Source organism: Dendrobates tinctorius, unplaced genomic scaffold (genome assembly GCF_039654945.1).
Source record: "Dendrobates tinctorius isolate UK_male_01 unplaced genomic scaffold, ASM3965494v1 ptg000022l, whole genome shotgun sequence".
NCBI classification, from domain to species: Eukaryota; Metazoa; Chordata; class Amphibia; order Anura; family Dendrobatidae; genus Dendrobates; species Dendrobates tinctorius.
Window position 1 is genome coordinate 42,074,909 of NW_027361690.1, and position 24,230 is coordinate 42,099,138.

The 24,230-nt window shown below is 46.0% G+C and overlaps 1 protein-coding gene across 1 annotated transcript in view; it reads right to left on the minus strand.

The window, feature by feature from the left end:
* TTLL13 (tubulin tyrosine ligase like 13) overlaps nucleotides 1-24,230 on the minus strand; it is an 85,684-nt gene that overhangs the window by 36,740 nt on the left and 24,714 nt on the right. The window contains exons 6-7 of the mRNA XM_073568646.1: nucleotides 12,176-12,332; nucleotides 10,508-10,651 (exon numbers count right to left, since the gene is read on the minus strand). Of these exons, the coding sequence (XP_073424747.1) occupies nucleotides 10,508-10,651; nucleotides 12,176-12,332 (301 nt within the window). The remainder of the gene's footprint in view (nucleotides 1-10,507; nucleotides 10,652-12,175; nucleotides 12,333-24,230) is intronic.

Genomic DNA, 24,230 nt, shown 5'->3' on the forward strand with positions numbered 1-24,230 from the left:
GGATGCACAGTCATCCTGCCTGGCAGAGACAAAATGTCGCAGGTACGTGACCAGAGTTTGATTGGCTCTCTCAACCAACCCGTTCGTCTCGGGATGATATGCGAAGGACAAATTGACAAATTGAGCTTGATACTGAGTAGACTGCAGAGCTCCCTCCAAAATCGAGACGCATATTGGGGACCTCGGTCACTGACTATTTTGTATGACATACCGTGCAAATGAAATACGTGCATTATGAACAGTGCGGCAAGACCACGAGCGGAAGCCAGCCGCGCGAGTGGCACCAAATGCACCATTATAGAAAAATTATCGGTGACCACCCAGATGACCGTGCTGCCACCAAATTTGGGCAGGCCGACCACACAATTCATGCCAACCATCTCCCAGGGTCTGTCTGCCACCGGCAAGGAATACAGTAACCCAGTCGGCCTCTGTCTAGAGGACCTGTTCCGAGCACAAGAGACGCATGCCTGAATGTACTCTTTTGTGTCCCGAGCCATGTGCGGCCACAAATAGGACCTTGACAGGAGTTCTGTGGTCCGCTTATTGCCAAAGTGACCACCAACCCTGGACGCGTGTGCCCACGCGAGGACCTCTGGTCGCAGGTGAGGAGGGACAAAGGTTTTGCCCGGCGGTACTGCCTCAAGAGCAACCGGGCCCACGGTCCTCAGGCTCTCAGTGGGGACAATTAGCCGAGGCTCAGCCTCCTCTTCCTCCCCTGAGACCACCGAGCGAGAGAGAGCATCCGCACGGACGTTCTTCTCTCCAGACAGATAGTGCAAGGTGAAGCGGAAGCGGGAGAAGAGCGACCACCTAGCTTGACGAGAGTTCAACTGTTGGGCCGTTTGTAAATAGACCCGGTTTTTATGGTCAGTGTACACCTGAAAGGGAAAGCGGGCTCCCTCCAGGAGATGTCTCCACTCGGAAAAGGCCAATTTCATGGCCAGCAACTCCCTGTCCCCGATGGAGTAGTTTTTCTCCGCCAGTGAGAAGGTCTTTGAGAAGAAGAAGCAGGGATGCTTCCGACCTTGAGCATCCTTCTGGAAAAGGACTGCTCCTGCACTGACGGATGAGGCGCCTACCTCTAGGATAAAGGGTTTATCCACATTGGGACGGTGGAGGATAGGAGCGCCAGCAAAATGGGTCTTCAGAGACGAGAAGGCCGTGGAGACCTGCTGTGACCAAACCGTAGGATTGGCTCCTTTCTTGGTGAGAGCAACCAAAGGCGCTACCAGTGTGGAGAAGTGGGGAATGAACTGACGGTAATAATTAATGAACCCCAAAAAGCGCTGCACCGCTTTCAGAGAATGGGGCTCCTGCCATTCCATTACTGCTTGCAATTTGGCAGGATCCATAGCCAACCCCTGGGTCGAGATGATATAGCCCAGGAATGGCAAGGACTCCTACTCAGACTGGCACTTTTCCAGCTTGGCGAAGAGAGAATTCGCCCGCAAGCGGTCGAAGACTTTGCAGACGTCTCTCCAGTGAGAGGTCAAATCTGGAGAAAAGATGAGGATGTCATCCAGATAGACCACCACCGAGGTGGAGAGCATATACAGTGGGGCAAAAAAGTATTTAGTCAGTCAGCAATAGTGCAAGTTCCACCACTTAAGATGAGAGGCGTCAGTAATTTACATCATAGGTAGACCTCAACTATGGGAGACAAACTGATAAAAAAAAATCCAGAAAATCACATTGTCTGTTTTTTTTTCATTTTATTTGCATATTATGGTGGAAAATAAGTATTTGGTCAGAAACAAAATTTCATCTCAATACTTTGTGATATATCCTTTGTTGGCAATGACAGAGGTCAAACGTTTTCTGTAAGTCTTCACAAGGTTGCCACACACTGTTGTTGGTATGTTGGCCCATTCCTCCATGCAGATCTCCTCTAGAGCAGTGATGTTTTTGGCTTTTCGCTTGGCAACACGGACTTTCAACTCCCTCCAAAGGTTTTCTATAGGGTTGAGATCTGGAGACTGGCTAGGCCACTCCAGGACCTTGAAATGCTTCTTACGAAGCCACTCCTTCGTTGCCCTGGCGGTGTGCTTTGGATCATTGTCATGTTGAAAAACCCAGCCACGTTTCATCATCAATGCCCTTGCTGATGGAAGGAGGTTTGCACTCAAAATCTCACGATACATGGCCCCATTCATTCTTTCATGTACCCGGATCAGTCGTCCTGGCCCTTTTGCAGAGAAACAGCCCCAAAGCATGATGTTTCCACCACCATGCTTTACAGTAGGTATGGTGTTTGATGGATGCAACTCAGTATTCTTTTTCCTCCAAACACGACAAGTTGTGTTTCTACCAAACAGTTCCAGTTTGGTTTCATCAGACCATAGGACATTCTCCCAAAACTCCTCTGGATCATCCAAATGCTCTCTAGCAAACTTCAGACGGGCCCGGACATGTACAGGCTTAAGCAGTGGGACACGTCTGGCACTGCAGGATCTGAGTCCATGGTGGCGTAGTGTGTTACTTATGGTAGGCCTTGTTACATTGGTCCCAGCTCTCTGCAGTTCATTCACTAGGTCCCCCCGCGTGGTTCTGGGATTTTTGCTCACCGTTCTTGTGATCATTCTGACCCCATGGGGTGGGATTTTGCGTGGAGCTCCAGATCGAGGGAGATTATCAGTGGTCTTGTATGTCTTCCATTTTCTAATTATTGCTCCCACAGTTGATTTCTTCACTCCAAGCTGGTTGGCTATTGCAGATTCAGTCTTCCCAGCCTGGTGCAGGGCTACAATTTTGTTTCTGGTGTCCTTTGACAGCTCTTTGGTCTTCACCATAGTGGAGTTTGGAGTCAGACTGTTTGAGGGTGTGCACAGGTGTCTTTTTATACTGATAACAAGTTTAAACAGGTGCCATTACTACAGGTAATGAGTGGAGGAAAGAGGAGACTCTTAAAGAAGAAGTTACAGGTCTGTGAGAGCCAGAAATCTTGATTGCTTGTTTCTGACCAAATACTTATTTTCCACCATAATATGCAAATAAAATGAAAAAAAAAACAGACAATGTGATTTTCTGGATTTTTTTTTATCAGTTTGTCTCCCATAGTTGAGGTCTACCTATGATGTAAATTACAGACGCCTCTCATCTTTTTAAGTGGTGGAACTTGCACTATTGCTGACTGACTAAATACTTTTTTGCCCCACTGTAGCGAAAGACATCATTTACGAAGTCTTGGAAGACAGCAGGCGCATTACAGAGGCCGAAGGGCATGACCAGATACTCATAGTGGCCATCCCTGGTATTAAAGGCTGTCTTCCACTCGTCTCCATCGCGTATGCGCATCAGGTTGTACGCCCCCCGTAGATCTAATTTCGTAAAGATCCGGGCCCCTCGCAACCTGTCAAACAACTCAGAGATCAAAGGGAGAGGGTATTTGTTTTTTACTGTAATGGCATTGAGACCTCTGTAGTCACTGCAGGGCGCAACTCTCCACTCTTCTTCTGCACGAAGAAGAACCCTGCACCAGCCGGCGACACCAATTTTCTGATTAACCCTCTTGCCAGGTTCTCCCGGATATATTGTGACATAGCCTCCGTCTCAGGGAGAGAGAGAGGATACACACGACCTCTAGGAGGTTCGGCGCCTGTCAATAGGTCGATCGGACAATCATAAGGACAGTGTGGCGGAAGCGTCTCCTCTGATTTTTTTGGAGAAGACATCCGTGTACTGCCGGTACTGTCCAGGAAGCGCGGAAAGATCCGCGGGCACCTCCGTGGAGGCTATTTGCACACTGCCCCTCATGCACCTTCCCTCACAATCCTTGCTCCAACCCAGTATATTCCCTGAAGACCAATCTATATGAGGGGAATGACAACAAGCCACGGAACTCAGGACAAATTGCAAAACAACTTTTGGGGTCCAATTTCTCCTGTTACCCTTAGGAAAATAAAAAATTGGGGGCAAAAATATCATTTTATGGAAAAAATGATTTTTTTTATTTTCACGCCCGGGCGTTATAAACTTCTGTCAAGCACTTGGGGGTTCAAAGTGCTCACCACACATCTAGATAAGTTCCGTGGGGGTCTAGTTTCCAAAACGGGGTCACTTGTGGGGAGTTTCAACAGTTTAGGCAGATCAGAGGCTCTCCAAACGCGACATGACACCCGCAGACCATTCCATCAAAGTCTGCATTCCAAAACGTCACTACTTCCCTTCCGAGCCCCGACGTGTCCCCATACAGTTGTTTTCTCCCACATACGGGGTATCAGCATACTCAAGTCAAATTGGACAACAACTTTTGGGGTCCAATTTCTCCTGTTACCCTTGGGAAAATAAATAAAAATTGGGGACTAAAAGATCATGTTTGTGGAAACACTGATTTTTTTATTTTCACACCCGGACGTTATACACTTCTGTGCAGCACAGGGGGGGTTTAAAGTGCTCACCACACCTCTAGATAAGTTCCTTAGGGGGTCTAGTTTCCAAAATGGGGTCACTTGTGGGGGGTTTCCACTGTTTAGGTACATCAGGGGTTCTCCAAAGGCAACATGACACCCGCAGACCATTCCATCAAAGTCTGCATTCCAAAACGTCACTACTTCCCTTCCGAGCCCCGACATGTGCCCATACAGTAGTTTTCTCCCACATATGGGGTATCAGCGTACTCAGGACAAATTGGACATCAACTTTTGGGGTCCAATTTCTCCTGTTACCCTTGGGAAAATAAAAAAATTGGGGACTAAATGATCATGTTTGTGGAAAAAATATGATTTTTTTATTTTCACGTCCGGGCGTTATAAACTTCTGTGAAGCACTGGGGGGTTCAAAGTGCTCACCATACATCTAGATAAGTTCCTTAGGGGGTCTAGTTTCCAAAATGGGGTAACTTGTGGGGGGTTTCCACTGTTTAGGTACATCAGGGGCTCTCCAAAGGCAACATGACACCCGCAGACCATTCCATCAAAGTCTGCATTCCAAAACGTCACTACTTCCCTTCCGAGCCCCGACATGTGCCCATACAGTAGTTTTCTCCCACATATGGGGTATCAGCGTACTCAGGACAAATTGGACATCAACTTTTGGGGTCCAATTTCTCCTGTTACCCTTGGGAAAATAAAAATATTGGTGACTAAAAGATCATGTTTTTTGAAAAAATACGATTTTTTTATTTTCACCCCCGGGCGTTATAAACTTCTGTGAAGCATTGAGGGGTTCAAAGTGCTCACCACACATCTAGATAAGTTCCTTGGGGGGTCTAGTTTCCAAAATGGTGCTATTTGTGTGGGGTTTTCACTGTGTTGGTACATCAGGGGCTTTCCAAACGCGACATGGTGTCCGATCTCAATTCCAGCCAAAATCTTCAAATGGCGCTGCTTCCCTTCCGAGCTCTGCCATGCGCCCAAATAGTGGTTTACCCCCACATGTGGGGTATCAGCATACTCAGGACAAATTGCACAATAACTTTTAGGGTCCTGTTACCCTTGGAAAAATAAGAATTGAGGGTGAAAAGATCATTTTTGTGGAAAAAATATGATTTTTTAATTGTACGGCTGTACGTTATAAACTTCTGTGAAGCCCTTGGGGGGTTCAAAGTTCTCACCACACATCTAGATAAGTTCCTTGGGGGGGTCTAGTTTCCAAAATCGTGTCATTTGTGGGGGGTTTCCACTGTTTTGGTACATCAGGGGTATTCCAGTCGCGACATGGTGTCCAATCTCAATTCCAGCCAAAAAAGTCAAATGGCGCTGCTTCCCTTCTGAGCTCTGCCATGTGCCCAAATAGTCGTTTACACCCACATACTGTATGTGGTATCAGCGTTCTCAGGACAAATTGCACAATAACTTTTAGGGTCCTGTTACCCTTGGTAAAATAAAAATTGGGGGTGAAAAGATCATTTTTGTGGAAAAAATATGATTTTTTTAATTGTACCGCTGTACGTTATAAACTTCTGTGAAGCCCTTGTGGCTTCAAAGTTCTCACCACATATCTAGATAAGTTACTTGGGGGGTGTAGTTTCCAAAATGGGGTCACTTGTGGGGGGTTTCCACTATTTAGGTACATCAGGGGCTCTCCACCCATTTTGGAAACTAGGCCCTCCAAGGAACTTATCTAGATGTGTGGTGAGCACTTTGAACCCCCAAGGGCTTCACAGAAGTTTATAATGCCCGGGCGTGAAAATAAAAAAATCATATTTTTTCCACAAACATGATCATTTAGTCCCCAATTTTTTTATTTTCCCAAGGGTATCAGGAGAAAATGGACCCCAAAAGTTGTTGTCCAATTTGTCCTGAGTACGCTGATACCTCATATGTGGGAGAAAACTACTGTATGGGCACACGTCAGGGCTTGGAAGGGAAGTAGTGACGTTTTGGAATGCAGACTTTGATGTAATGGTATGCAGGTGTCATGTGCATTTGGAGAGCCCCTGATGTACCTAAACTATTGAAACTCCCCACAAGTGACCCCATTTTGGAAACTAGACCCCCCCAAGGAACTTATCTAGATGTGTGGTGAGCACTTTGAACCCCCAAGTGCTTCACAGAAGTTTTTAACGCCCGGGCGTGAAAATAAAAAAATCATTTTTTTCCACAAAAATGATATTTTTGCCTCCAATTTTTTATTTTCCTAAGGGTAACAGGAGAAATTGAACCCCAAAAGTTGTTTTGCAATTTGTCCTGAGTAGACTGATACCTTATTTGTGGGGGTAAAACACTGTTTGGGCGCATGGCAGAGCTTGGAAGGGAAGGAGCACCATTTGACTTTTTCAATGCAGAATTGGCTGGAATTGAGATCAGACGCCATGTTGCATTTGGAGAGCACCTGATGTGCCCAAACAGTGGAAACCCCCCAATTATAACTCCAACCCTAACCCCAACTCACCCCTAACCGTAATCTTAGCCCTAACCCTAGCCCTAACCCTACCCCTAATGGGAAAATGGAAATAAATACAGTTTCTTTTAATTTTATTACTTTTTCCCTAATTAAGGGGGTGATAACGGGGGGTTTGATTTACTATTTATGGCGGTTTTTATGTTTGGCAGCTGTCGCACGCTAAAAGACGCTTTTTATTGTAAAAATAGTTTTTGCATCACCACATATTGAGAGCTATAATTTTTCCATATTTTGACCCACCGAGTCATTTGAGGTCTTATTGTTTGCGGGACGAGTTGACATTTTTATTGGTATTATTTTCGGGCACGTGACATCATTTGATCGCTTTTTATTCCGATTTTTGGGACGCAGAATGAACAAAAACCAGGGTTTCATGAATTTCTTTTGGAGGGTGCGTTTACACCGTTCCACGTGCGGTAAAATCGATAAAGCGCTTTTATTCTTTGGGTCAGTACGGTTACAGTGATACCTCATTTAGGTCTTTTTTTATGTTTTGGCGCTTTTATGCAATGAAAACAATTTTATATAAAAAAATAATTATTTTTGCATCACTTTATTCTGCGAGCTATAATTTTTTAATTTTTTTGCTGATGATGCTGTATGGCAGCTCGTTTTTTGCGGGACAAGATGACGTTTTCAGCGGTACCATGGATATTTATATTCGTTTTTTTGATCGCGCGTTATTGCACTTTTTGTTCGGCGGTATGATAATAAATCATTATTTTTTGCTTTGTTTTTTATTTTTATTTTTTAAGGGGTTCGCTAAAGGGGATAACTAATGGGACAGTTTTATAGGGCGGGTCGTTACGGACGCGGCGATACCAAATATGTGTACTTTTATTGTTTTTTTTTTTTATTTCCAAAAAATGAATTTATTAGGGAATATTTTGTTATTTTTTTTTTTTATTTATTTAGTGATTTTTTAAAAATTATTTTTACCCTTTTTTTATTTTACTTTATTACATTGTCCAAGGGGGGACATAACTGTCATGTGACAGATCGCTGATCTGTCACATCATAGATCACTGTGACAGATCAGCGATCTGTCACAGGCACTGCACAAGGCTTCCTCGTGCTTGCGCTTTGCAGGCACTGAGGTAGCCAGCTCCCTGCAGGCCCCCGAAGGTCCCCGTCACCATCTTGGATTCGGGGACCTGCAGGGATGGAGCCCCCCGCAGCAGCGCTGCACATTGCGCTGCTGTGGGGGGCTCAGGGAAGCACGGAGGGAGCCCCCTCCCTGCCGATGCTTCCCTTTAACCCCCGGTACACCGCGATTGTGTTTGATCGCGATGTGCAAGGGGTTAACGTGTCAGAGGCGGTCCGTGACCTCCCCAGACACATTGTGCCGGGTGTCAGCTGTGATAATTAGCTGACACCCGGCTGCGATCAGCGGCACTCACCACGTGGGCGCCGCTGATCGCTGTGACGTACTATCCCGTCCCTGGAAATTAAGTCCCAGGGCACATGGACGGGATAGTACATCACATGGCAGAAAGGGGTTAAGGGCATAAAAATTCAAAGTTAGAAAATTGCAAAATTTTCACCAAATTTCCGTTTTTTTTCACAGATAAATGCAAGTTATTTGAATGAAATTTTACCACTAACATGAAGTACAATATGTCATGAGAAAACGATGTCAGAATCACCAGGATCCATGGAAGCGTTTCAGAGTTATTACCTCATAAAGGGACAGTGGTCAGAATTGCAAAAATTGGCCCGGTCATGAACGTGCAAACCACCCTTGGGGGTTAAGGGGTTAAAGCAGGTTCACACTGAGCACATGTGACAGACATGACAGAGTCTGGAGACGCCGTGGAAAGCGATCAGCTGCCTGCAACATCGTTCAGTATGACAGTTTAGGCAGTGGGTCAATAATGGTGGGTGGCAATTCTTTGGAGGACCGCACAGCCATCCGTGTGCTCGCCTGAGGTAACCTGACTGCCATTAGGTACCGAGATGAGATCTTCAGACCCCTTGTGAGACCATATGGTGGTGCAGTTGGCCCTGGGTTCCTCCTAATGCAGGACAATGCCAGACCTCATGTGGCTTGTGTGTGTCAGCAGTTCCTGCAAGATGAAGTCATTGAAGCTATGGACTGGACTGGCCCCCCGTTCCCCAGACCTGAATCCGATTGAACACATCTGGGATATCATGTCTCGCTCCATCCACCAACGTCTCGTTGCACCACAGACTGTCCAGGAGTTGGCGAATGCTTTAGTCCTGTTCTGCGAGGAGATCCCTCAGGAGACCATCCGCCGCCTCATCAGGAGCATGCCCAGGCGTTGTAGGGAGGTCATACAGGCACGTGGAGGCCACACACAATACTGAGCATCATTTTGACTTGTTTTAAGGGCATTACACTCAACTTTAATTTTGTGTGTGACTCCAAATCCAGGCCTCCATTGGTTAATAAATTTGATTTCCATTGATGATTTTTGTGTGATTTTGTTGTCAGCACATTCAACTTTGTACAGAACAAAGTATTGAATGAGAATATTTCATTCATTCATATCTAGGATGTGTTATTTGAGTGTTCCCTTTATTTTTTGAGCAGTGTATATATAGTAAAGATTCACACAGGCACTGTCTTCTTGAATCAAAACAATGTGACATTTATTTTTTACAGGTTGCACAGCACCAAAACAAAACCATAAACAAAAATACCTAGCCTTGTCCAGACGCTAACTAAACACTACAGACCCTGGCCACTCACATGCGGCTGAGCTAATCCCAGTCGAGTCAAACAAAATAGCTATTGTACATAGCAGCCTATGATACTTGCAGTTTGATGCAGACGGCCTGTGCAGACTCTTCTTAGAGAGAGAGATTCTGGCCCGTCTTTCTTTTTAGCGTCAACACAAATCCACTCTGGTCAGCTTCCTCCAGCTGACTGACTAAGGTGAACAGCTAGCCTGGTTATATGCAGGGCTAGCCATGTGCCAATAATCAGAGCGTGTAGGGCTAGAATTTAATCCTGACTTACCTGGCTTGCTGCAATATTTATATATATGTGTTGTAAGGTGGCAGCTGGACAGATCTTGGACGGGAGGTTGTCTCCCCAAGGTGATGTAGGACCCGGAGAAGCAGGCTCCAGCATATAGTGCTGAGAAGTGTTTTATTGGGCCCGGATTATGGGTCGAGGTTTCACGAGCAGCTGAAAGAGCTGGATGGGATCAGCTGCTCACTTACCTCCAGTCTAGGTTTTGGGATGGCGATTAAGGCAGCTGGTGCTGTCTCATTTGGTCTGTGTGTGTGGAAGGTGAGGAGGTCTTGTATGTGCTGCTCAGACCCTGCTGGAGTTGAGAGTGAAGGTTTGACATTTAACCGGGTGAGCCCGTGCTTTGTATGGACTGGTTAGTTTCCATTTTTGTTCTGTTATATCTTTTTGCTCCCATGAGAGGCCATTTTAATTTGTTAACCAAATGGTTTATGGACATTTAATATACCACCCGTTTGTTTTGAACCAACAAACAATCCCTGTGTGTGAACCAGTGTCTACCACAGAACTGATCCCTCACAGTGTATGTACTGTATATTAACACATCTACTACTGTGTTTTCTTTTGGGGGGTAATCCCTGTAAACATTAAATATGTCGTAGAAAATGCACATTTTACCAGAGGGAAATATATGGTTTTTAATGGGTCTGAAGAGCTACTTACCAGATTGCTGTGACTAGGTTCTGTATAACTCATGGTTGCAAAACGTGCAAGGCCTTCCTTGTAGATGAAAATACGCAGAGGTTCACAAGATGTTACAAGGACATAGATACGTAGGTCAAATTTGTACCCATCAATCAGGAATGGCTGTGGAAATATACCTGTATCAATCAATGTGAATATAACATTTGTGGACCATGGCTATGGCAGGTGTGAGACAGTGACTCCTGTTACAGGTAGGAGTCGCTGTTTGTTCTCCTCAGGATGCGCACAGAGGCGTATTGAGGCCATGAAGGGGCACTGCAGTCGCAAGCGTAGCTATGATTGCAATGGTGAAGAAGTTACTGGTGTCACAGATAGGGGTCACTGTGTGTTCTCCCCAGGATGTGCACGGAGGCATATGAAGGCCATAGGAGTGCATGGCAGTCACGAACGTAGCTGTTACTGCAATGCAGACTAAAAAATAAAATAAGTGTTAGCTTTGGACATGCTAGTGTCCAAGGCAGATGTAGGGAAAACCTGCTCTGGGATGTTGTGTTGTGAAACAGACTGCAGAATAGTAGTTGTGCAGTCTGTTTCACTCCAGGCCCAGGTTTTCCATGTGGCTAAAGGTCACAGGTTCTTTTGTTAAAAGCCCTGCAGGAAAGGGTATGGGTGTGTCAGGTCCAGTGCCAGGGCCAGAGTGAGTTGGTGATTGTTACTGTGCAGAGCAGTTGGTGTTGCAGAGCCCGCAGCATACACAGCGGTGCTGCCATCCACACCCACGACAACTGGTCTCGGATGTGGATGTCCTGTTTCCGAAGGAGGACTAGCATGTTTAATGGCTGCAAACAGGTGGATATGGTGCCCGGTGGTGACTCTGAGGATATCAAGGACTGTGTACGACTGAGTGAGTAAAAAGACATTGACACAGCGGTGCGGTCACCCGCGGTAACTGGTCAGAGGAGGACTGGTATATGTAGTGATTGCAATCTAAACGAGTAAAGCTGTGAGTAAAGAGACTTTAATGCGGTGCTGCAGTCGCCCACGGTTACTGGACAATGGAAGGTCCAGCGTGTTTAGGGACTGCTCTAAAGCCGTGTACTATGTAGTGTTATAAAATGGACACTGAATAGTATATGCACTTGTGTGAATTGGACTCTAACACTGTGAACTAACACATTAAAGAGAGTTTGTAATTTGTGAGTCACTGCCTCCTCACTGCATAAGTGTACTACCACTGCACTACACAGGATACTGCTGATCTTGCTTAGAATTTAGGCACCAATTGACATTAGATTAAAGTGGGACCAACCTGATGACTTCAGCTGACAGTGTAATGTGTAAGGGGGTTCCCGCTGAACACATGATATTGATGAAGATTAGAGTCAGGCAGCATGAATTTAAATGCCCGATCCTATTGTTCTCCAGGAGATTAGACACTGCCAGAGGTGAGCATCAGCAGCTCTCTGGACTCTACTAATGGGAAACACAAGAACACTTGGCCAAGCTGAACGGTAAGTGTATGGTGGAGGTGGGAGAGATAGAGGGCCAACAGCTATTTCATCTGTATGGCCAGATTTAGACGAATGGAATGAGTACACAGATTAATAAATGGTTTGCTGCCAATAATGAATCTTTTTACATACTGATATCCTGTTTTCTTGAAGCAAATAAGAAAATTCATGTTACCTTTGAGACATACTGCTGACAGATCATGTGGTCACCATGTCTAATGTCTTTCATGTTTTTGGATAGAAAAATACCCCTGCCTTGGCAGCCACTATCAGGCTTGCAGATGTAAGTCTTGTTCTTCTTTGTGCGACAATAAGCGTGTAAATCACCATAACTGCAGTAAAAGAAGAGAAACACTAATAAATTCATATCCACATTATAGAAATAAAGCAAGTGTCATTCATAAAATAACTTATAAGCTGATTCAGACTATTACAGCCACTTAGGAATAATTATAATATTTTTTGTATATATATATGATATTTTAATTTGTAACAATAATTTTATTATAAATCACACAGACCAGAGACTAAATTACAGGACGGCCCCTAAAAACCCTTTATAAACTATTCGGGTCAGTGTGGTTTGTGGTTCATATTAACCAACAAAACATATTCATTGCACATCTTGTATTATACTATACCAGGCATGGATTACATAGTTTTATAACATAGCCATACATTGTAATGACATTACTATCAATGGATCACAGGCATTTATTTGAAAACAAGGCAGAATTGTACCACAGTACAAAAATGTCTATTAGCTGACCTTAAGACATAGTCCGTCTATGCACATTGAATAACCTATTCAATAAAATGCATACACATTTAGAACCATTAGTAATACAAACCATGTGCCATGGTGATTGGAACCACACTGCCCAGTACCCTAAAGCGCGCTTCGCGTGTAGCTTCGTCAGGCCCCTCATTCTTCATCCCATGTATAACCGTAAATTGGAACAGACAAAAGGGGGTGATGAAGGCTGAACGTTCCTGGGCGCCCGGTGTCAAAGGGATCTTCCAATAGCCTTTACTGAGATCTAAGGTAGACACGAATATTGTTTCCCCGATCTGCTCTAACAAATCATATATTCAGGGTACGCGGTATGGTGATGGTTAGCTCATTCAACCTCCGGTAGTCCATGCAAAACCTTGTGTTCTGGTCATTTTTTGGGACAAAGACTGTGCTGGCTGCCCAGGGACTGCATGAGGGGACCACCACCCCCAACTCTAACATTTTATCCACTTCCCTCTAAATCATCTGCTGACTCTCTGGTGCCATTTGGTACAGCGGTTGTCAAATTGGTGTTTCTGTCCCGATGTCCACTCGATGCTCAATCAGACTGGTTCAGCCAGGCTGGCCAGAGAAGAACCCACGATACTGGTCTTATAACCCCGTAGTTGGCTGGATTGGGCATGGGTGAAGCGATACCCTAAGATGACTTGCCCCCCCCTCCCTTTTCTTTGGTGTGCTGTAACAAGTCTAGAATGGGATCGGGTTCTGAGGCATCTAGAGGGGGCAGCCTATAGCTACCGCACATGTATCTCTAGCCTAGTACGCTTTTAATCAGTTAATATGAATTTTCTTGGTTTGCGTGCAGTGCGTGTGTGTGTGTGTGGGGGGGGGTCGAACGCTACCTAATAGGTGACTGCCCCCTTTTTGTCTAATATGGTGTAGGGACCTTGCCAGTTGGCCTGCAACTTGTCATAGCGAATGAGAATTAATACCATCACTTGCTGGTCCACGTTGAACTCTCAGGGCTGGGTGCCCCTATCTTAGTAGTTCTCTGTATCCCTTGTACCACCCCTAAGTGTACCTGAGCAAACCGCCCATGGTGTTGTATCCTCTCTTGCAAATGCCTCATGTAGCGGAGCACTGGTACCTCCCAGAATTTGGCCGTTCTTCCCAGTGTTCTCACACCAAGTCTAGCAGGCCCCGAGGCTGCATAGTTTGAATAGGTAAAAAACGGTAGAAGGCTGTGGCACCTCTCTGTAGGCAAACAGGAGATGTCACAGAGCTTTTTACCCGTCGCCCCCCCCTCCGCCTTTAAGTAGGCATTGATCAACCGTTTCAGGGTCCCATAAATCGCTTGCAGAGTCCATTCATCTGTGTGGCATGCAGAGGGGAACACTGGTCGGACACTGGACCAGCTCCACAGGGTATGCAATACCTCCCCCGTGAATTGAGTTCCTGATCCGACACAACCTCCTTGGAAAAAACCACCAGGCCATATGTCTCGACTAATGCATGGGCCACCCTCTTTGTATCTATTCCTCGGACAGCTATTGTATCTGGGTATCTGGTGGCAAAATCCACAACCGTTAGTATGTAAAAAAAATCAATTTGAAAATGGCGCCCGCCGTACCTGCGCAGTAGCTGCTATCAGTGTATATAGCTGTAATCTGATAGCTGCTACTGTGCATGTGCCGGCTGTGCCATCTTACTGGGGAAGAAAAAAAAAAGTCCTCCAAGATGGCGCCGCCCGCACCTGTGCAGAAGCAGGCGGTCACCATTTTTAAATTGATTTTTTAATTTTTTTTTCTAGATGAGTAACATCAAGAGCAGAAACAGCTGCCTGCAGAAGATTTTTTTTTCTAAGTATGTACCAGCTATGCATTATGCAAACTAGGGGGCAAGTCAGTGAGGGATCAGTGACCTTTCAGCAGTCTACACTATGAATACCTAATCAGAGTGTGGCGCCCCTGAGGCTCAGTCGCCACAGAGGTACTGCACCTTCTCCTAAGGTGTGGTGTCCCACCATCCAGGTAAGTTGGAGGCTCCTGACCACGCTCCAACACTCGCACCCCACACAATAGAGTAGTTCAGCAAAACCACATTGCGGCTCCTTGCTTAGAGAGAAGCAGAGCACCTTTGGTGGTTCCCTGCTTGGAACACTAAATGTGCTGGGAGGTGGGTGGAGTTGAGAATACACATAAAAGAGCGGGAAGGTTTTAGGATAGAGGCCAGTCAGTCGGTCAGTCTGTGGGAGGAAGTCACTCAGAGAGGAGTGAGGAAAGGAGATCCCTGGAAGAGGGATGGAGGAAGGAGTCCTGCAGCTGCCTCAGTGATCTGAGCCAGCTGGCACGGGAAAGGAAAGAAGGAGAAAGACATTGAACTGAAGCCTGAGCTTCCATAGGACAGAAAGACAAGTACGGAACATAGGAGTGAAAGGGAACACAGAGGACGTGGGTTAGAGGAAGAACTGTTGTGAGTTCATTTTTCCCTTCACCATTGAGGTCTGATGAACTCCCTCCTCTGGTGAAGGAAGGTAGTGAGGCTGATTACCAAACACCTGGGCAGCTAGATGATGACTGGGTGGCTGGAATTGAGGACTGGATATAAGGCAGCCGACGCCCTTCTGCCTTGCTGGTGATCCTGCTGGATTCTTGGAGACCAGTCTGATTCCTGTGTCTCAAAGCTAAGTTTTTCTGCTCTGCTTTGTACTCTTCAGTTTTGTTTTTGTTTTGCCTTGTTTTTTGGGAGTTCTGCCATCCCCGGCCGGGGGTGAGCTGAATTCCATTTTTGTCTCTGATCTGTTGATCTTTTGCTCTGTCTTCAGGATATACCTGAGTGCTGATATAGTCTTTTGAAGCCTAGCGACTTCAGGGCCTGTTTTTCCTATCAGTCGGTTGGCTCATTTTGGATAGGGTTTTTGCGGATGGCAGACAGCAGCTTTCCTATCCTGTCCTATTTAGTTAGCTTGGGCCCCATCATTTGCTCAACCTATCTTTCTATCTGTGTTAGTGTTTTCATCTTGCTTCACCGTCATTATATGTTGGGGGCTGCCTATTGCTTTGGAGTCTGCTCTGGGGCAGTTTAGTTTTTCCCCTTTCTGTCTTTAGGCTATGTAGTTCTCCGGCTGTGATCGAGGGGTCTAGGGCACCGTAGGAACCCCCCACGGCTACTGCTAGTTGTTGTGGATAGGTTCAGGGGTCTGCAATCCAATAGCTGCCAACCTCTCTGGTTTTTCTGGACTTAGCTAGTATTTTGTTTTTTCCTCCTTCGGTGACTCATCATAACAAAGAACCCTGCATAGAAGTTCTAAGCGCAAGGCCTAATGGTTCTGCAGCAGACACCGGTGGAGTAGTGGGCTGTAAATACACTACTCCCATCTAAGGCTTGGGGGCACAACAGCAACACGGATAGAGAGCCGGGACTCAGGAGTAGAGAGTCCCCGAAGCAGGCTTCAGCTGTCTGCCGTACAAGTAGAGTTCTTGGGAACATCTGTCAGGAGGAACTCCAGTGTAACTCAGTACTAGGAGATCTTCACACTTAAAGGCGCTATAGAGGAGACGTTTAGAAAAGGCACATAAGTTGGTGGAGTGTTGGAAGGGAGTATTCCATCTTGCCTGGAGGTTGACTGAGTCCCTGACCCGGAGGACACGGCACAGAAGCGGGCACTACAGACTGTGAGTAAAGCTTTGGAACTACATGCCCTGGTGTCCTCCATTCCTTCCTGCGTCCGTCCGCCTGGCACTGCTACATCCAACATCCAACATAATTGCTGCACCACACCATCTGTCCCGGAGGATCTGTCTGCAGAGTCGGCTTAACACCTCCCTTGCCAAACACCACAGGTGGCGTCACAAACTATTCCATTAACTACATTCCACCACAACCGTTCCCCGCCATTTGCTTGGGCGCCCGGGGCCACGGACCGGGTCACCACTGCTGTGAAACATCCCGCTGACACCGGCCCGGTACCGAGTACCCCAGGGCCCTGGGAGGGCGACCCAAGAGCACCACATGAAGACCCACCCACAGGCCGCCCCGGGGCACGAGCATAGCTAATATATAAAGCTCAAGTGTGTGTGTGTGTATGTATGTATGTATGTATGTGTGTATGTCCGGGATTGGCATCCGCACCGTCGCAGCTACAGCCACAAAATTTGGCACAGTCACACGTCTGGACCCCGAGAGTGTCCTAGGCTATGTTGTGAGGCGAAATTTTAACCCCGCGCGTTCCAATTCACCAAACAATTTTGCCCCTATCTACATAATGGGGAAAAAGTGTGTGTGTATCAAGCCCCGCCCCTCATTATGATGTCATAATGGTTGCCATGGCGACACTGATGTCATCATAGGTTGCAAGCCCCGCCGCTCATTATGATGTCATAATGGTTGACTATGGGATGGAGGATGTGTGATGGGTATATGGGCACTGGACTATGGGATGGAGGATATGTATGACGGGTATATGGGCATGGGACTATGGGATGGAGGATGTGTGATGGGTATATGGGCACTGGACTATGGGATGGAGGATATGTATGATGGGTATATGGGCACAGGACTATGGGATGGCGGATATGTATGATGGGTATATGGTCACGGCACTATGGGATGGAGGATATGTATGGCGGGTATATGGGCATGGGACTATGAGATGAAGGATGTGTGATGGGTATATGGGCACTCGACTATGCGATGGCGAATATGTATGATGGGTATATGGGCATGGGACTATGGGATGGAGGATGTGTGATGGGTATATGTGCACAGGCCTATGGGATCGTGCATATGTATGATGGTTATATGGGCACGGGACTATGGGATGGAGGATAATTATAATTTGCTATAAATAACGACAGTTAGTTACTATGCCCGGGCAGCGCCGGACTCTCCAGCTAGTCATTAACTAAGAACAGAAAATAAAGGTTAAATAACAACCACAAGACGGATTTCATCAACCAAGGTATCTTTCTAATCAGTAAAACGGCGCCGACCTGACACTGTCTGTAGGTTACTGTACACAATCTTGCCGACAGGGTCACTTTAAAGAAAAATAAATTTAAATATACCTAAAAAGAGTATTGGATATTTTTTTAAAAATAAATGGGCTAGAGTAGAGTAGGGCCCGGCCAAAGAGTCCACCTTGTTGTGGTAGTGACAGAAAAAAAACTTTTGGCCAAAATAAAAGCTGCTGGCTATATGTGTGATCTGGTGATGGGAACTGTTATGTGTGTTTAGTGAGGACGTGGTGCAGAAGTGGAGTTTTTCCAAGAAAGGGAGGTGGGACTGTGAAAGGTTTGAGGGGTGAAGGCGGAGTTGGGGTGGAGCCTGAGCGTAGTCTCAAGGCAGCCTGAAATTTTAGCCAGAATTTCTAGTGGCAGCCTTGTGTATGGAGAAAGTATTGTCAGAAGGAAGAGAAAGCGCAATACATATAAGACGTGCACACCTAATGCTTCAATAAAAAATATGCCTTTATTAACACTGATAAATAAACAAGGGGATATAAAACCACTTAAAACCTCACAAGGTGCAATGTAACCACACCCCTAGAAATAACAATAAACCAACCTACCACAGTAATAACAACAATTACCCATACAGCAATAATGGTCAATATCCTGTGAATGCCAACAGAGTATATGATGAAAAAAAAGGTAATCCCTGGGTAAGCCTGTGAACGGTACCTAAGACCGGAGATAAATTGCCATATAGGAAAGAAATTTCGCTATAAGTATTTAGGTCTGTACAGATGTATTATCATTGCATACGATGTTGTATGGTGAAATTTTCTTTCATTTCACCTGTATGTTTGATATTTTTTCTGTTTTATTTTGTCACTGTTTGATCATTGTTTTATATGTTTCTGCAAAGTTCTGATGAAGGTCTGAAAATACCAAAACATTATACTATATGAATTGCCAATAAATCTATTTCACTCTTACTCAAACAGAAGTGCCAAGTTTTTCTCCTACTAGTGAAAAAGTATTTTTTGTGGCCTAGAAATGGCAATGAGATGACTCCCACAGGCAGGGGGTACAGAGTACACACTGCAGTTCAAGGACAATACTCCCACAGGCAGGGGGGTACAGAGTCCACACAGCGGCTTCAAGGATAGTCCTCCCACAGGCGGGGGTGTAGAGTACATACAGCAGCTTCAAGGACTGTACTCCACAGGCAGGGGTACAGAGTGCACACAGTGGCTTCAAGGGCAGTAATGCCACAGCCGTAGGGAGCAGAGTACACACAGAGGCTTCGAGGACAGTACTCCCACAGGCGGGGGTACAGAGTACACACAATGGCTTCAAGGACAGTACTCCCACAGTTTGGGGTGCAGAGTACACACAGAGGCTTCAAGGACAGTACTCTTACAGGCAGGGGTATAGAGTACACACAGCAGCTTCAAGGACAGTACTCCCACAGTCGGGGGTGCAGAGTGCACACAGTGGCTCGAATCCATCAGGAGTACCTACAAAGAGTAAAAACAAATGGGGGGCTGGCTATCCCGAATGCTTGGATCTACTATCTGGCGGCTCAGATTCAGCAACTGAAGGGTTGGGATCAGTGTGGTGCACTGGAGAAAAATGGGCGACTGGCAATTCAGAATAGCCCCTGGAGAGTACCAATGTATATGGTATATGGTAGACGCCCAGGGAGGGGGAAACAAATTATCTCAATCTCCAACTCTGGCCATGATCTATAAGGTTTGGGAAAGAGGAAAGCACCTGTTGGGTGGTTTTGATTGCTCTTTGTTTACACCATTGTAGCATAATCCTAGTCTTCTGGAATTTCAAACTTTAGAAGGGTGATCTGATTGGGAGGCGAAGGGGGTGATGACGGTGGAACACATTCAGTCTAATAATACATTAAAACAGTTTGAACAACTGCGCACTGAATTTGACATTCCCCATAGGTTATTCTACATATTTTTACAGCTCCGGCAAGCGTATGCAGCTCAAATCAAAACTAGAGATCTTAGTATAGATCCTAATCCCTTGACAATGTTGGTGGGGGGCTTGGGCTCCAGAAGAGGACTGATTTCTCCATCTATAGAATACTTCTCAATGCATTCCACGATAAGTACCCCCTTTGCACCAAAGCTAGATGGGAGGAGGTTTTTGGCCAGCTCTCAGATGATCAGTGGGACTATGTGTTGAGTTCAGTGCCCTGTCTTTCGCTATCGGAGGCCCAGAGATTATCGCAGGTGTATCTAATACATAGGAAATATAAAACGCTTGCGTTCTTGCACAAAATGGCGATAAGGCGCGACTCGTGCTGCCCCCGATGTGGCCTACCTGATGCACACCTTATGCATATGTTCTGGGAGTGTCCTCAGCTTGGACGGTTCTGGAATAATGTTCGGAATACGTTGGCAAGAGTTTATGGTACAAGATTGCTCCTTGATACAAAGGTCTGTGTGCTGGGTATTATACCGGATATTCCTGTGGAAGACCCGCTGGCGATCGGTATGGCTAGAATTCTATATATAGCATGGAAAACTATTGCCTTGCACTGGAAACAATCTGCACCCCCGACGGTGGAGGAGTTTATTAATAGAGTCAATAGTTCTATAAGGCTGGAAAAACGAGTGTATATTAAAAGAAAAGCTATCAGAAAATTTGATAAAATCTGGAGCCCCTGGCTTAACACCCCGGGTTTGCCATCCCAAATTTTGTTGCTGGAGAATCTGTTCCCTATGCTACGTTAATTATGGTACCCCTTGCTCCCTCTTGGTTCCATATGATCTCTTGCTTTATGAATAGGTTTCATGAATATGTCTATTGCTCATTTTGTACTATGTGCCTGACTGTTCATAGTTCTATGCTGTACAAGTCTTATCATGTTTCATATTGTCCCCCTTAAAAATTGTTTTTTTGTGTTTTTTGTGTGTCTCTCCCTTTTTTCTACTATACATTTATAGGTCACATTCTAAGGGACCCACGGTTATATTAGTTATAATTTGATAATGGGGGGGGGATTGGGTTGTGTATAAGAGGTTTGTCTCAAATCTGTATGTTAAAACTGTGTGTGCCTTGTCTCAATTTTGTAAGTTAAAACTGTTTAATAAAAATAATCTGATTTAAAACAGAGTACACACAGCAGCTTTAAGGACAGTACTCCCACAGCTGGGGATGGTGCAAAGTACACACAGCGGCTTCAAGGACAGCACTCCCACAGGTAGGGCGTGCAGAGTATACAGAGCAGCTTCAAGGACAGTACTCCCACAGCCGGGATGGTGCAGAGTACACACAGTGGCTTCAAGGACAGTACTCCCACAGGTGGGGGTACAGAGTACACACAGCAGTTCAAGGACAGTACTCCCACAGCTGGGGATGGTGCAGAGTACACACAGCGGCTTCAAGGACAGTACTCCCACAGTTGGGGGTGTAGAGTACACACAGTGGCTTCAAGGGCAGTACTCCCACAGTTGGGGGTACAGAGTACACACAGCGGCCTCAAGGACAGTACTCCCACAGGTGGGGGGTGCAGAGTACACACAGTTGCTTCAAGGATAATACTCCCACAGGCGGGGTTACAGAGTACACACAGTGGCTTGAAGGACAGTATTCCCACAGGCGGGAGTGCAGCGAACACACAGCAGCTTCAAGGACAGTACTCCCAAAAACAGGAGTGCAGAGTATACACAGCAGCTTCAAGGACAGTACTCCCACAGGCAGGGGTATAGAGTGCACACAGTGGCTTCAAGGACAGTACTCCCACAGGTAGGGGTGCAGAGAATACACAGCAGCTTCAAGGACAGCATTCCCACAGGCGGCGGGGGGGAGCAGAGTACACACGGAGGCTTCAAGGACAGTACTCCCACAGGTGGGGGGCGCAGAGTACACACAGCGGCTTCAAGGACAGTACTCCCACAGTGGCGGTGCAGAGTACACACAGCGGCTTCAAGGACAGTACTCCCACAGGCGGGGGGTGCAGAGTACACAGAGCAGCTTCAAGGACAGTACTCCCACAGGCGGGGGTACAGAGTGCACACAGTGGCTTCAAGGACAGTACTCCCACAGCTGGGGGTGCAGAGTACACACAGCAGCTTCAAGGACAGCACTCCCACAGGCGGTGGGGGGAGCAGAGTACACAAGGAGGCTTCAAGGACAGTACTCCCACAAGCGGGGGGTGCAGAGAACACACAGCGACTTGAAGGACAGTACTCCCGCAGGTGGGGGGTACAGAGTACACACAGCGGCTTGAAGGACAGTAGTCTCACAGCCGACGGTGCAGAGTACACACAGCGGATTCAAGGACAGTACTCCCACAGCTGGGGATGGTGCAGAATACACACAGCAGCTTCAAGGTCAGTACTCCCACAGTCGGGGGTGCAGAGTACACACAGTGGCTTCAAGGACAGTACTCCCACAGATGGGGGGAGCAGCATACACACAGTGGCTTCAAGGACAGTACTCCAACAGGTGGGGGGAGCAGAGTACACACAGCGGCTTGATGGACAGTACTTCCACAGGTGGGGTTACAGTGCATACACAGCGTTTTAAAGGACATTACTCCCGCAATCAGAGGGTGCAGAGTACGTACTGTAACTTTTACCACAGAAAAAGCACATACAGTATAGAGGTTGTAGAGTACACACAACATTGTTTTTGCACAGTCAGAATTTGTCCCTCACTCCAGCTGCGTCTTATCAATACACTAATGAGAGCATTATGGCGGCACTCATAGACTGTAAGCTTGCGAGCAGGGCCCTCATTCCTCTTGGTATCTGTTATGATCTATGTGATTATTGTTATGCTGTAAAGTCTATTGTCTGTAGAATATAATGTAAAGTGCTGCGGAATATGTTGGCGCTATAGAAATAAAATTATTATTATTATTTTTATTATCATTTGGCCTTTATACAGGCCGCGTCATGTGCTGCGCCAGCCAATCACAACCATGCCAATATTTGTCATGGCTTTGATGGCTCTGGACATGGCCACAGTCTAAAAGCTTGTTGTTTAGCTGTGCTGCAGCCTTTCAACAAACTTTATTAGAGTGGCGAACCCGAACATGAAACCGGACCTACAGTAAAAAGTACGAGTCCAGTATTTGGTACAACCCCGAAGTTTCCAGTTGGGGTTTGCTCATCCCTATCCGCCACCCATTCTTTTAAGTCACCTGGGAGCTTGAACATACAGCATATTGTTTCAGCATGAATATATCCAAGACATTTTCACAGGTAACCTTTGGCACTCAAAACATGACACTTCATAAGTCGATGAATATAATGAAATTTTAATTCACAGCCGACATATAGGCATAGAGAAATTTATAGCCAGTGTTTCGGGATTGCAGCCTTTTTCCAAGGATTTCTATATGTAAAAAAAAATACAATCAATGTGCTAAGAAGGAAATATATAGGATATATGTGTCTTTTTACTCATATGAGTGACATTACAGATAATGCAATCAACATAATTCAAAAAAATAAAAATAATAACAACATTCAGTAAACATTGTTCAGTCTGTTTTAAGTTTTTAACTCAAAGCTGGCATGAATCGTCAATACATGGAGTATGTTATAACAAAAAAGAAACCAAGCAATATATTCAATCATGCCAGTGGGTGGTTATACGAGAAAGTATAAGTTCTCTAGCAAAGGCTCAGAGATAGATAATATTATAAATATATTTCATAAGTCCCTTAGTGATCGGAGGTCATATATGCCCCAAAGGAGGGGAAAGGTCAGGGGTACCCATGGGAGATATTCAATTTATGTCATAAGGTGCTTGCGTGCACCAGAGAAAGGTGTTTCATTTGGGCGAGTAGTAGGCACAGAATGACCACGTCCTCTCCTTGCAGCAGCTACACCACTGCCACGAGCAACACGGCCACGTCCCCTATTTGATGCTCTCCTCATTCTTTGCACCCCAAATAAGTGCAGAGTATTACCCAGCCTATATACAGAGAGAGTGGCCAACAGATTATTACACTGCCTGCATGAAGAGTACCCCCACATGCTGTTTTCAGAGTACCCCCACATGCTGTTTTCATAGTACCCCCACATGCTGTTTTCATAGTACCCCCACATGCTGTTTTCAGAGTATCCCCACAGAGGCTGTTTTCAGAGTATCCCCACAGAGGCTGTTTTCAGAGTACCCCCACGTGCTGTTTTCAGAGTACCCCCACATGCTGTTTTCAGAGTACCCCCACATGCTGTTTTCATAGTACCCCCACATGCTGTTTTCAGAGTACCCCCACATGTTGTTTTCAGAGTACCCCCACATGCTGTTTTCAGAGTACCCCCACATGCTGTTTTCAGAGTATCCCCACAGAGGCTGTTTTCAGAGTATCCCCACAGAGGCTGTTTTCAGAGTATCCCCACAGAGGCTGTTTTCAGAGTACCCCCACGTGCTGTTTTCAGAGTACCCCCACATGCTGTTTTCAGAGTACCCCCACATGCTGTTTTCAGAGTACCCCCACATGCTGTTTTCATAGTACCCCCACATGCTGTTTTCAGAGTACCCCCACATGTTGTTTTCAGAGTACCCCC